Source organism: Nicotiana attenuata, chromosome 2 (genome assembly GCF_001879085.1).
Source record: "Nicotiana attenuata strain UT chromosome 2, NIATTr2, whole genome shotgun sequence".
Classification (NCBI taxonomy): Eukaryota; Viridiplantae; Streptophyta; class Magnoliopsida; order Solanales; family Solanaceae; genus Nicotiana; species Nicotiana attenuata.
In genome coordinates, this window is record NC_031990.1 from 90968256 (window position 1) to 90981963 (window position 13708).

General features: G+C 37.0%; 2 protein-coding genes across 2 annotated transcripts; both read left to right on the forward strand.

Annotated features, from left to right (window-relative positions):
- Positions 891-1655, forward strand: LOC109222063 (glycine-rich protein 5-like). The gene is made up of 2 exons (XM_019386475.1): positions 891-1239; positions 1345-1655. The coding sequence occupies exons 1-2, from the start codon at positions 1014-1016 to the stop codon at positions 1653-1655; spliced, it is 537 nt and encodes a 178-aa protein (XP_019242020.1). The 5' UTR covers positions 891-1013.
- Positions 4159-13141, forward strand: LOC109214827 (zinc finger HIT domain-containing protein 3). The gene is made up of 7 exons (XM_019378783.1): positions 4159-4367; positions 5100-5131; positions 5256-5312; positions 10974-11060; positions 11838-11926; positions 12457-12507; positions 12628-13141. The coding sequence occupies exons 1-7, from the start codon at positions 4294-4296 to the stop codon at positions 12649-12651; spliced, it is 414 nt and encodes a 137-aa protein (XP_019234328.1). The 5' UTR covers positions 4159-4293; the 3' UTR covers positions 12652-13141.

Below are 13708 nucleotides of genomic sequence, written 5' to 3' on the forward strand. Positions count from 1 at the left end.
TATATATATATATATATATATATATTTCTTTTCTTCTTTACTGTTGTTTTCTTCTTCTTTATGCTTAGAGTTTTTTCTTCTTCTTCTTAGTTGCAAAATGAGTTTGTTTAATTTTGTGGTTTTGATAATTTGATGATTGATACTTGTTCTTTATGATATTTGAAGTTATGTTTCAAATTTGAGCTCATTTGGAGTAGATTTGGGCGGCATTGAATCGTGTATTGGATTGTTGAAATTTAAAGAACAAGTTTATGTTTCAGAACTTAAGATTTGAAATCTGAAGTTGTATTCAATAGATTGAACTACTTAAGATTCGAATTTTTGAAATTGCATTTGAAAGATAAAGAATTTTAGATTTGATTTTTGAAGTTGCATTGAAGAGATTAAACTACTTCATATTCAAATTCATGAAGTTGCATTTTAAAGGTAAAAGAACTTCAGATCTGATTTCTAAAGTTGCATTGAAGAGATTGAACTCCTTCAAATCCGAGCAGGTACACTTTGCAAAATTTTAAACAATACGTGTATAACTTAAATCATTTTTCCTATTTTGTTGAAAAATATTTTACCTATAATTTATGTGGTAATACTAATATTGTCTCCTTTTGTCTTTTTGTTTTCTTGAGCCGAGGGTCTTTCGGAAATAGCCTCTTTACTCCTTCGGGGTAAAGGTAAGATCTGCATACACACTATCCTTTCCAGACCCCTCTAGTGAGATTTACTGGATTGTCAATATTGTTGTAATAAATTCAGTATAATCTCACAAGTGAAGTCTGGGAAACCTAATGTGTACGCAAGCAGTATTATCTCTACCTTGAGAAGGTAAATTGGAGCCATGATATTGCATTGAATTCCATTTAATGTTTGCCATCCCTTCTCCACCATGACACCAATCCATTTCTACCTATAAAAGGCTAATGAATGAAAGTGGTCATATCTCAAGGTAGAAAAAGAAAAAGAAAAGGGTGCTTAAAAAAAGAGAGAGGCTTAGTTAAAATATATACAAAAGAAATATGGCTAAGTTGTCCAATATGGTATTTGTTTTTCTTGGTTTATTAGTATTTGTTTGTACCACAAAAGCAAGAGAAGTGCCTAGTGAGAAAGGTCTTACTGATCAGAAAAATTTTGTAGGGTTTGGTGGTGTTGGAGGATTTAGTGGTATTGGAAGCAGTGGGCTGCCTGTTGGTGGAGTTGGTGGTGGTGTAGGTGGTCTTGGTGGTGGGGTAGGTGGTGGAGTTGGTGGTGCTAGTGGACTTGGTGGGCTAGGGGGACTTGGTGGGGCAGGGGGTAGTGGGATAGGGGGACTTGGTGGGCTAGGGGGTACTGGTGGACTTGGTGGATTAGGTGGGGTACCTGTAGGGGATGGTGCTGGTGGACTTGGTGGGTTGGGGGGTGGTGCTGGTGGACTTGGTGGATTAGGTGGGGTACCTATAGGGGGTGGTGCTGGTGGACTTGGTGGATTAGGTGGGGTGCCTATAGGGGGTGGTGCTGGTGGACTTGGTGGATTAGGTGGGTTGGGGGGTGGTGCTGGTGGACTTGGTGGATTAGGTGGTGCAGGGGGGTTAGGGGGTGTAGGTGGGTTGGGTGGTGCAGGGGGGTTAGGGGGTGGTTGTGATGGTTCAGGGAGTGGGGCTGGAAGTCTTCCATCACCATAAGAGGATATTTGATAGTTTAAGTCTAAGTGAAATTTTCATGCAAGTTTGGATATCAAAGTTCTTTTACAGTGTAATTTCGTTCTTTTTGTTTATTTAATTATATTTATTTGAGTTTGTTTGAACGTTTTGCATTGTATTAATTAAGTGACATATTTTTCAGATTTTCCGAATGTTGTGTTATAACTATATGAGGTTTACAATGTCACACTTCTTTATCTCTATTCTCAGATTCTGCATGCGCCCTGCATGCGAGCTATTATATTAGTGTTTTACTCTCCTCTTATTTTCATTTAGCTCTTCAAATGAATTTCACTATTCTTTCTTAATTAAAATTAAAAGGGTACGTGAAACTTCGCTAAAAATTTAAAAGTTAGATCCAAATATATAATTTCAAAATATAATAAATTCAATGTTAAAAATCTTAAATATCAAACCTATAATCTCAAAGTGCAATAAATTTAATACTAGGATCAGCCTATGTAGTAGGTATCAATTAAAGAGAGAGGTTGCAAGTGTGAGAAGACATTTAGGCTCTACAAAAAATTAATTTTATCACATTTTTTTGTCTACTAAGGTTGGAAAGTAAAGCGATAAAGAAACGGTAGGCAATATATAAATGGTTATAAGTTTCTCAAAGTTGCAGTTTCACTTCACTACACAATAATCTAATTAGTTGGACAAGAGTGTCTATTACCATATTTAAAGCTTAAAAAGCTATTGCAAAAACAAAAAACAAAATTTGAAGATTAATATTCAACCTTTCGAAACATGTTTGGCAATTAAAAAAAAAATTCTTTTTTCGAAATCAGTGTTTGGCAATGAGAATTTTAAATTTTCACTTGACGTAAAATTTCGGAATTTTTTGAAATTTAAAAAAACTCCAAAAAGTTATTTTTCAAAAATTTTCACTCCAAATCATCACAAGATTTCAAAAATGGCTCTAAATTATATTCATGTCCAAAAACAACTCTAATTTTCATATATCATTTTCACTTTTATCTGGAATTTGACAATTCTTACATCCAAACGTCACTCGATAAAACGAGTTTCGAAATCTTTAGAAGAAAATAAAAAATTTCATTTGCCAATTAGCCCAAACAAAAACATTATTTAGATGTGCAAATCCGTCAATCATTAGCACACATCAAGCAAATCATGAATGTTTTGTTTTGAAAAAAATTGACATTGAATAACAACTCTCAAAATATTATATGTTTAGTTTACCGGATAAAAATAGTTTCAGCCGCAAGCTAAAAATAATCTTTGTCAATTGCCTTTTTTTTTTCCCGGAAAAGGGCCAACAATACCCCTAATGTATTGAGAATGACTAAAAAATACCCTTCGTTAACCTATTGGTCTGCAATTGCCCCTAACGTTTGTTTTTGGGCTTAAACTTACCCCTATATCTAACTGAACTAACCTGGTCAATTTTTTGACTTTAACTTCGCCATCTAACATTTTCTTAACACCCCACGTGTATTATTTGTATTAAATAAAATACAACTGTATCTTTTTAAATACCTAACGACCCTGACCCGCTCCTATATATTTGGACGATCAACTATAAATAATTATATTCGCTAGTTAAATAAATAAAAAGATATACATTGATTATATAAAAAATATGTATATTATACATTACTACTTTAATATATATTTTACATGATATTATTTTTAGGAGAAATTATACAGTGTAGTTTTTCCTATTAGGACATCGCAAAACAAATAGATACTATAGGTTGAATGGTTCCCAGCAGTAAGCCGGCCACAAATTTCAAACAAAATTTAACTCAAAACAAGAAAAGAAGAAGCCATTTTTACATTTGTTTTTATAGTTTCAGGTTATTTGTCGCCATAGGCATGTGATTAAGGAACTACAGCTTTCTGGTACTGGAAAAAGATCCCGCAAGATGCATAACACTTGAGATAAAATGTAGAATGGTTTTTTCCTTTATTTTTTAATTATCCATAACAAGTAGAATCTACACCGTATAATTTCTCCTAAAATTAATATCATGTAGAATATACATTAAAATATTAATGTATAATATACCTATTTTTATATATAATCAATATATATATATTTTTTATATATTTAACTAGCGAATATAATTATTTTTATCCGACCGTCCAAATATATAGGATCGGGTCGTTGGGTATTTTAAAAGATTCAATTGGATTTTATTTAATACAAATAATACCCCTGGTGGGTTAAGAAAATGCCACATGGTGAAGTTAAAGTCAAAAAATTGACCAGGTTAGTTCTGTTAGATATAGGGGTAAGTTTGATCCCACAAACAAATGTTAGGGGCATTTGTGGACCAATAGGTTAACGGAGGATATTTTTGAGCCATTTTCAATACGTTAGGAGTATTGTTGGCCCTTTTTTTTAAAAGGTGGAGGATACAACAATTTGACCAAGTTTTGGGATTATATTGAATATAACTCAAAGTAAGCGGACCAATTTCGCATTTTAACCCTTAGGTATCAAAAACCCGCAAAAATTCCAAATATTTTTCACCATTCCTACAAACTTTCCTCTTTGCTCTTCAGCTGTCAACAGTTCTCCATTCTACACATCACACTTTTGATTCTGTAGCAAAAAAAATACGATAAATCAAAAAGGTTCAGACGGAAGATGGGACCCAAAAATTGCAAAGTATGCGACGATGCACAATCAAAATATAAGTGTCCCAATTGCTTCATACCCTAGTAAATATACCCTTTCTTGCTCTAATTATTTGAATTATGCTTATTTTGATTTTACTTTTAATCCTGGGTTTTGAGTTAGATGATTCATACAGTGGACTCCACTCAGGGGCGGATTTAGGGGGGCGCAAAGGGGTTCCGAACCCCCTTCGCCGAAAAATTACGCTGTATATATAAGGCAAAATCTAGTTTTTATCTCTATATATTAAGTTTTGAACCCCCTTAACACAACCCAAAAGTGTAGTTTAGTGGTCAAGGGGTTCAAAACATTCATAACGTCACAGGTTCAATTCTCACTAGCTACAAAAAAATTTTTGAACCCCTTTCGTGGAGATCCTGCGTCCGCCACTGTCTCCACTAGTTTGGATTGAGGCGTAATAGCAGTAGGTTTTGTTAATTTAAAGAATTTAAGATTTGTGCACTGACGGTGGAAAAAATATTTACATAATCATGTCACTTTCTCTATTTAATAGTATTGATTGGGAGATCTGTAATACAGATTTCCTGCTATAACAGGTAAAAGTGACATGAGAGTGTAAAAATTTCGTACATTGACGATATATTTATATAACTTAAGCTATGGTAAGCAACTTGTTATAACAGGTTAAATTACATTGACGATGATGTGAACAATTCGTTATAGTGTCAGAGCATATAACTTAAATGGGTTGTGTTATTAGAAAGATAATTGAAAGATCCGTAACTTTTTTGGTTGTTTTTGTTTTGGTCTTGCAGTTGTTCTTTGGTCTGTTTCAAGAAGCATAAAGGTTTGTTCTTGGAAACACATTCTATGAATCTGATTATTCATTGAGGCACTACTTATTTGTTTCTGTAGATTAAGATGAAAATGGGTTATAAACTTATACATGAGCTTATTTATGGATTATGCAGAAATTTTCTGTGTGAAACCGGAACCAGAACTGGAACCTTCTTCTGTGGAAAAGCTTGGTAAGGATAGCTTCTCAAATAAGAAGTTGAACTTTTTTCTCTTTATACCTTTGCATAATCACTATAAGAATGCGAATTACATGCATTTTTTTTCTTTAATTGTAGTTGAAGTTTATTGTCTTTGTTAGTATTTCATAATCAAGAGTTTCAGCCTTATTTGGTTGTCATTTAACTATCCTTCTTGCATCTAATGGTGCATTAAATTCAACAGCATTTTGAAAACTTCGATATGGCATGAACCTTCTCTTTGATGAATGAGTTTCTGGAGAATCAGATTGAACTTTCTGTCTGCTATGAATGTATAGTTTTAATTTTCGAGTTAATGGACTAATGAGTAATGCTTCTTACAACTTTTTCTAAGTAGCATCTTCAACTGGCTTAGCGCTGCTCTCATTTTCCTGCATTCACATCTTACTGTTAAAACTATTTAGAACCACTATCTTATGCATCTTCATTAAAAAGATCAAGGGATTTATGAGAATAGAAAGAAAGAAGTGAATATTCTCTCGGTCCTTAGACTACCTTAATTTGTAGTTTGGATTTTTCAAACTCAACCCCTACTTCTTTCGGGATAGTGTTTCACCTTCTATGTTTCTTTCTTCCTTTTCATAATTATTTTATATTACTAACTCTGTGAAGGAACCAACATTTTTATGTTTTTCTCATGTAAATAACCGGAACATCTATTATTCCACTTAAAGCTTCATGACATTTTTTGTTTGAGCATATTTACCTTTTATTTTCGGGAAGTGCTATAAGCTTTCCCATAATCAAATGGGTCTTGCATCCATCTGAATAGCCATTTCACCGCTGGCGAGGGTCCATCGGTGGGTAAGGTATGAGCGAAACAGAGGGAAAGTTGTTAGTTTCATTGTATAAATAGTAGTAAATAACCCTAATCCCATATGTATTAGGAGTAGGACATGTATTGTATATATATAGGGCTCATTGTATCATTGTCAAATTTTAATCAATAATAGATTTTTCTCCCGTGCATTCTCACATGGTATTAGAGCAACCGTGAGAAATTTATCGTTGTGCGTCATTCCAGCGATATCCGGGAAGAAAGAACTCAGTCACCGTGCAATTTTCCGGTGACCTAAGTGACTAATTGCGTCAAAGTCACTAATTATCAGTGTTGTGCAAAATCCAACACCACCACAAGGTTCCCAAGAGAGATCCGACCAAACCCCAGAAAAAATCACCGGAAAATAGCAAGCCACGCGCCGTCACGTGCCTGTCGGAGCTCTGCCGGCGGCGGCGCGTCTGTCCCACGCGCCGGCGCGTGAGACCCCTTCCGGTCAGATTTTGAAAAAGTTTCTTCAGAACAGCTTCATCTCCTTGCAATTCCGAGTCCATTGGTACTATTTCCGACAGATTCCGACAACTTTGGAATTTTCCGGCGAGCTACTGTGATTTTTCCGGCGTAAACAGTGATCCCCAGCAATTTCCTGCTTTTTCCGGCACGATATTATAATGGAATTCGTACCTGAAGCCTTTAACTCACAATCCGTTGGATTAAATGCAATAAATCCAATCCAGATGGTTTCTTTACCGGATTATATTGAGTTCCTTCAGTACAAAGCACGTAAACAGACATCTTCAGGATTAACCTCCGTTGTTCCAACAAATAGTAGCATGACTGGTGTCTCCCAATCTTCACCTTCTGAGTCTTGGGTCATTGATTCAGGTGCATCTGATCATATTTCTGGTAACAAATCTCTTTTCACTAGTATCTCATATTCTCAATCTCTTCCAACAGTCACAATGGCCAATGGGTCTCAAGCCATGGCAACTGCAATAGGTCAAGCAAGTCCACTTCCTTCCTTACCTTTAGACTCAGTTCTTTATGTTCCTGGTAGTCCTTTTAATCTCATAGCCGTTAGTCGCTTAGCCAAATCACTTAAATCTGCTGTTTTATTTCTTGATGACCTTGTTTTTATACAGGAACGCAGTACAGGGCGGATCATTGGTACCGGACGTGAATCAGATGGACTTTATTACCTTATCCTTGCAAAATCACATGGACTCGCATCTTGTCTTCCTCCAATAACTTCTCCCGTTACTGATTCACCAGATTTATTACATAAACGGTTAGGACATCCCAGTTTGTCAAAACTTCAGAAAATGGTACCTGGCTTATCTCACTTGTCCACTCTAGAGTGTGAGTCGTGTCAGCTCGGTAAGCATACCCGCTCCCATTTCCCGCGGCGTCTTGACAATCGAGCAGAGTCACCTTTTACTTTAGTCCATTCAGATGTTTGGGGTCCTAGTCGGGTTAGCTCTACCTTAGGATTCCGCTACTTTGTCAGTTTCATTGATGATTATTCCAGGTGCACTTGGATATTTTTGATGAAAAATCGATCTGAGTTGTTTTCTATTTTCCAGACCTTCCATGCTGAAATTCAAAATCAATTTGGGGTTTCTATCCGCACATTTCGTAGTGATAATGCCCTAGAGTATTTGTCTTCCCCATTTCAGCAATTTATGAACTCCCATGGGATTATTCATCAAACATCTTGTCCGTACACATCCCAACAAAATGGGGTAGCTGAAAGAAAGAATAGACATCTTATTGAAACTGCTCGTACCCTACTCATACAATCTCATGTTCCGCTGCGTTTTTGGGGGGATGCAGTTCTTACATCTTGTTATCTTATTAATCGTATGCCATCTTCAGCTATCCAAAATCAAGTTCCATTCTCTGTCCTGTTTCCCCACTTACCTTTGTTCTCTCTTCCACCCCGTGTCTTTGGGAGTACGTGCTTTGTTCATGACCTTACTCCAGGAAAAGATAAGTTAGCTCCTCGTGCTCTTAAGTGCATATTTCTGGGTTACTCGAGAACGCAAAAGGGATATCGATGTTATTCTCCTGACCTTCAGCGATTTCTTATGTCTGCTGATGTTACCTTCTTTGAAACCCAATCATACTTCACAGGTCCAGTTAATCACTTAGATATTTCTGAGGTGCTACCTGTTCCTTCTTTTGGAGATTCAGTCCCTATCTCCCATTCATCTTCCTCCATAGCTCCACCGCCTACAGTTCCAGTTACAGCTCCACCACCTATAGCTCCAGTATCACCACCGAGTCCAGTGCCACCACCTAGTCCAGTTCCACCAACTCTAGCTCCAGTGCCACCACCTAGTCCAGTTCCACCAACTATAGCTCCAGTGCCACCACCTAGTCGAGTTCAACCTTCTACAGCTCCACCACTCCTGACTTATCATCATCGTCCGCCCCCAGCATCAGGCCCATTTGATTCACGTCCTACACCTGACGCTGCTAATACTGCGGACTTGTCTCCTCTTAATCAACCGATTGCACTACGAAAAGGTATACGGTCCACAGTTAATCCTAATCCTCATTATATCGGTTTAAGTTACCAACGTCTCTCATCATCCCATTGTGCATTGGTGTCATCTTTGTCCTCTGTTTCCATTCCTAAGTCTACAGTTGAAGCACTGTCTCATCCCGGATGGCGACAGGCTATGATTGACGAGATGTCTGCTTTACATACGAGTGGTACTTGGGAGCTTGTTCCTCTTCCTTCAGGTAAATTGACTGTTGGTTGTCGTTGGGTGTATGCAGTCAAAGTTGGTCCAGATGGCCAGGTTGATCGACTTAAGGCTCGTCTTGTTGCCAAAGGATATACTCAGATATTTGGACTCGATTATAGTGATACTTTCTCTCCCGTGGCTAAAATTGCATCAGTCCGCCTTTTTCTATCCATGGCTGTTGTTCGCCATTGGCCTCTCTATCAGTAAGACATTAAGAATGCTTTTCTTCACGGTGACCTTGAGGATGAGGTTTATATGGAGCAACCACCTGGTTTTGTTGCTCAGGGGTGAGTCTAGTGGCCTTGTATGTCGGTTGCACCAGTCCCTCTATGGTCTAAAGCAGTCTCCTCGAGCCTGGTTTGGTAAGTTCAGCACAGTTATTCAGGAGTTTGGCATGACTCGTAGTGAAGCTGATCACTCTGTATTTTATCGACATTCTGCTTCAGATCTCTGTATTTATCTGGTCATTTATGTTGACGATATTGTTATTACCGGCAATGATCAGGATGGTATTAGTAAGTTGAAGCAACATCTCTTTCAGCACTTTCAGACTAAGGATCTGGGCGATTAAAGTATTTTCTAGGTATTGAGGTCGCTCAGTCTAGTTCAGGTATTGTGATCTCACAACGGAAGTATGCCTTAGATATTCTTGAGGAGACATGAGTGATAGGTTGTAGACCTGTTGACACTCCGATGGATCCGAATTCTAAACTTCTACCAGGACATGGGGAGCCTCTTAGCGATCCTGCAAGATATAGGCGGTTGGTTGGTAAATTTAAATTACCTCACAGTGACTAGACCTGACATTTCCTTTCCTGTGAGTGTTGTGAGTCAGTTTATGGATTTTCCCTGTGATAGTCATTAGGATGCAGTTGTCCGCATTCTTCAATATATAAAATCAGCTCCAAGCAAAGGCTTATTGTTTGAAGATCGAGGCCATGAGCAGATCGTTGGATACTCAGATGCTGATTAGGCAGGATCACCTTCTGATAGACGTTCTACGTCTGGATATTGTGTCTTAGTAGGAGGAAATTTGGTGTCTTGGAAGAGCAAGAAACAGAATGTGGTTGCTCGGTCTAGTGCAGAAGCAGAATATCGAGCAATGGCCATGGCCACATGTGAGCTAATTTGGATCAAACAGTTGCTCAAGGAGTTGAAATTTGGTGAGATTAGTCAGACGAGACTTGTGTGTGATAATCAAGCTGCTCTTCATATTGCGTCAAATCCAGTGTTCCATGAGAGAACTAAACACATCGAGGTTGACTGTCACTTTGTTAGAGAAAAGATACTCTCGGGAGATATTGCTACAAAATTTGTGAAGTCGAATGATCAGCTTGCTGATATTTTCACCAAGTCCCTCACTGGTCCTCGTATTAGTTATATATGTAATAAGCTCGGTACATATGATTTATATGCACCAGCTTGAGGGGGAGTGTTAGTTTCATTGTATAAATAGTAGTAAATAACCCTAATCCCATATGTATTAGGAGTAGAACATGTATTGTATATATATAGGGCTCATTTTATCATTGTCAAATTTTAGTCAATAATAGATTTTTCTCCCGTGCATTCTCACAAAAGTGAAGGGGAGGGTTACAGGGAAACCGGAGGAGGAAGAAGGTGGGTTATACAGTGTTGTAGAGGCTACATGAGCCTGGGGGTTAGGTCGTCCGTTATTTTAGGGCTTTGGGTATTTCTTAAAAGCTGATGGTTAAATGGCTGGAAAAGAGGAAGGTGCTTACCAGGTTCTCGGGGGATGGTTGCTGGTTTTGGATGTAATTGTTACAGTGGTCTAGCACCATAATCTAAAGAGATTGAGGCACTTTTTTTTTTTTTTTTTTTTTCTGTTTTTGCTTTTGTTTTTTCCTCCAAAGAGCATTGAATATTTGTATTTCCGTAAAAAGCAAGTTATGATCATCAACCCTCTTCATCGCTATATATGTAAAAATGAGTCAGCATGATTTTACGCTTCGATTCCGACTAGTTTGTGTGAACCAGTGATGAATTCTGGTATAATTCAGGCATTTTTTGGTGGTTTTATTTAAGCTTGATGTATTGTTTGCTACTTTAAGATTGTAACATGCCTCGACTTACATCTATCAGCTTCTGCTCCGGAATCACATGTGGAGAAGCCAATCTGCGTTGATGAGCAAAGCGAGGTGCTGAATCAGTCGCGACTAGAGTCTATAGGTATGTTTCACAAAATTGTGTAGTAGAAAATAATACCGATTCTCATGAAGCACTTGAGTATCTCATTCACTACATGAATTCTGTAACATAGGGAGCGGATGACATACAACTGCACACGCTCTTCATGAGCTTATCATATTTGTAAAAATGCACGTACTTGTGCTTCGAGAGCGACCTCCAGATAAAAATACTTGTTCCCTTCCTTAAGGAGGGATATGATGGCGCTCAAATGGAAGAGAAAAACGTGACATGTGTTTTTTCATATTATCGAAATACACGTCATGTTCCTTTCATTAGACTGAATAAATAGTTTCTACAATGTTATAGCTTGAAATCGGAAGGATTTGTGCTTCAGTATCATCTTTTATCAGGCATCATTCGTTTCCAGTATGATTAATGATAAGGCATATGTTTTTGCTTAAGGTAGTAGAAGGGCATGATTTGCTGAGAATCTCAACTTAGTAAGAGCCAAAGCTACTGATGCCGAGTTTAACTTTGATTTTCCTACTATACCTCTTCTATATTCTAGTTTCGAGAAATGCACATACTTCGGCTTCAAGAATTGTAGACCCCTTATTGGACTTTGTCTACAATTTTTTCAGATTTACAGCCCGTTGATGGACCTTTCTATAACCCTCCTCCCAACAAAAATACCGATTTATTAGACTAGACATTGAAGGTTTTGTTAGCATCTAATGAGTTTCTTCTTATGTGCCAAACCAATACTGTTTCTTGAGTTATTCATTTCCCCAGTAACATCTTCTAGCCTCGTTGCAGCTTCTTCCAATGAAATTCGTGAGGCTATACGGAACAAAGAGCTTCAAAATCTCATATGCAGCATAGATTCTTCTATGGATGCGGAGGCTGTAAGTACCATAGCTCTGCTTAATTTTTAAATTTTATTATTATGTGTGTGTGTGTGTGTGTATACACACACACACTTACTTTGCCTTACCATAGACCTACTTAAATATCCAATATTGTGCTATTTTAATAGATTTAGGGTACGTAGTCAAGCCAAAGGACAATATATCTACTTTAGTCGAAATGCTAATTGGAAAAGAACTTGAAATAAATATTTGTTCCAATGGAACCTTCTATCCTGCTGTAGATTGGACAAAGATACACAACCCAATCCATTATTCTTTTCTATTTATTATTCTTTTTATACTCACAAAGCAAATAATTATACCAAATGCAGACAGTGGAAGGGATGAATCTGTTGTTAGTTCCTATAAATGATCATTCAGGAGTATTGTGAATATTTTTCAAAAGACAACAATCAAATAATTTTATGTGGCGAACAAAATATTTCTCATCTCCCCTTTGACTAGATCTTTTTTCCTTTCTCAAAGGAACGTTAATGCTGCTTCAATTTTCTATTATCGTTTGTCAGGAACTTGACAAGGCAATGGACAAGGAAGAATTTCGCATATTCAGTGAAAAGGTAAATGTGGCATTCCCCCTTCCCTCCAGACAGTACACATATAATAATATCATACTTCAATAATAATAATTCTTACAAGGCAACCTTTTTCTGGTACTGCTTAATGTCATGTCACTGCAGATTTTGTCCATGATTAGTCAATGAAGACTTCAACAGAAGCATGATTTCTTGACAATGAATGGTGTTGTAACAAAGGTAGATCTTCTCCCATGGTTCAGAAGCTATCGTTAAGTTGTTCGGGCATGGGATCATATCTACCAAGAAGATTTTGCTAGGATCATGTAACTGCAGACAGTTCAGATTCAGCATCTCCTTAAACTGTGCTTAGGCAAAACAATTTGATTTTCTCCCTGCAGCTTAGTTCATTCTAAGCTTCGCCAGCCCTGGGATTTTTCCCTTTGCTTCTGTTTCCAGTTATTTGTACCTTGAACGAAACGTTTAGATAACCCTTTTTTTTTTTTATTTTATGTGTTGAAAGTTTAGACAAAATATTGCCTCTCTCTTTTACACCAAGGGTGAAACCAGGAAAGAAAGATATGATAATCTTGCAGCATCTGTCATTGTAAATTTTGCAGGAATCATTAGTTTCTATATTTGTTAACTTTGTCTAAAGAGGTGCCTGATTTGCAAGGTATTACCTTCTCTATCCCATTTTCTCAAAAGAATGACGCCTTTCAGTTTTTGGAACTATTTAATCTTAACATCCTCATTTTACTCTCGTCTGACATGACTTGTTAGGACCTACTTAATATAAAAGTTCATTCTTGAGAGAATGAAAAGACACGTGAAGAAAGAATTAATGGGGTGCTTTGTATATATTTAGCTAGCGTTTGGTCACAGATCCCAAATTTGTTTTGAAAAATTTGATTTGGGTGAAATTTGATTTGAAGATGAAAATGTGTTTGGACATACGTTTTCAAAACATATTTTTCAACTTTATTTTGGAAAAACATGTATATAATTCCCAAGTTTTGGGATTTTCGCCCAAAATAAGCTCAATAGCTGATTTTGAGATTTGAAATTTGGGATTTAGGATTTGGCCAAAATATGGGCAAAATTTATGGCCAAACATGAGTTTTGAAAATAAATCCCAAATTTATTTTGGCAAAACTCATGACCAAACGGGGCCTTAGTTTACGTGCCAAAACACTTTTTTAATTTCATAAACTTTGTGTCTAGTCAAATACCTTCACAGGAAATG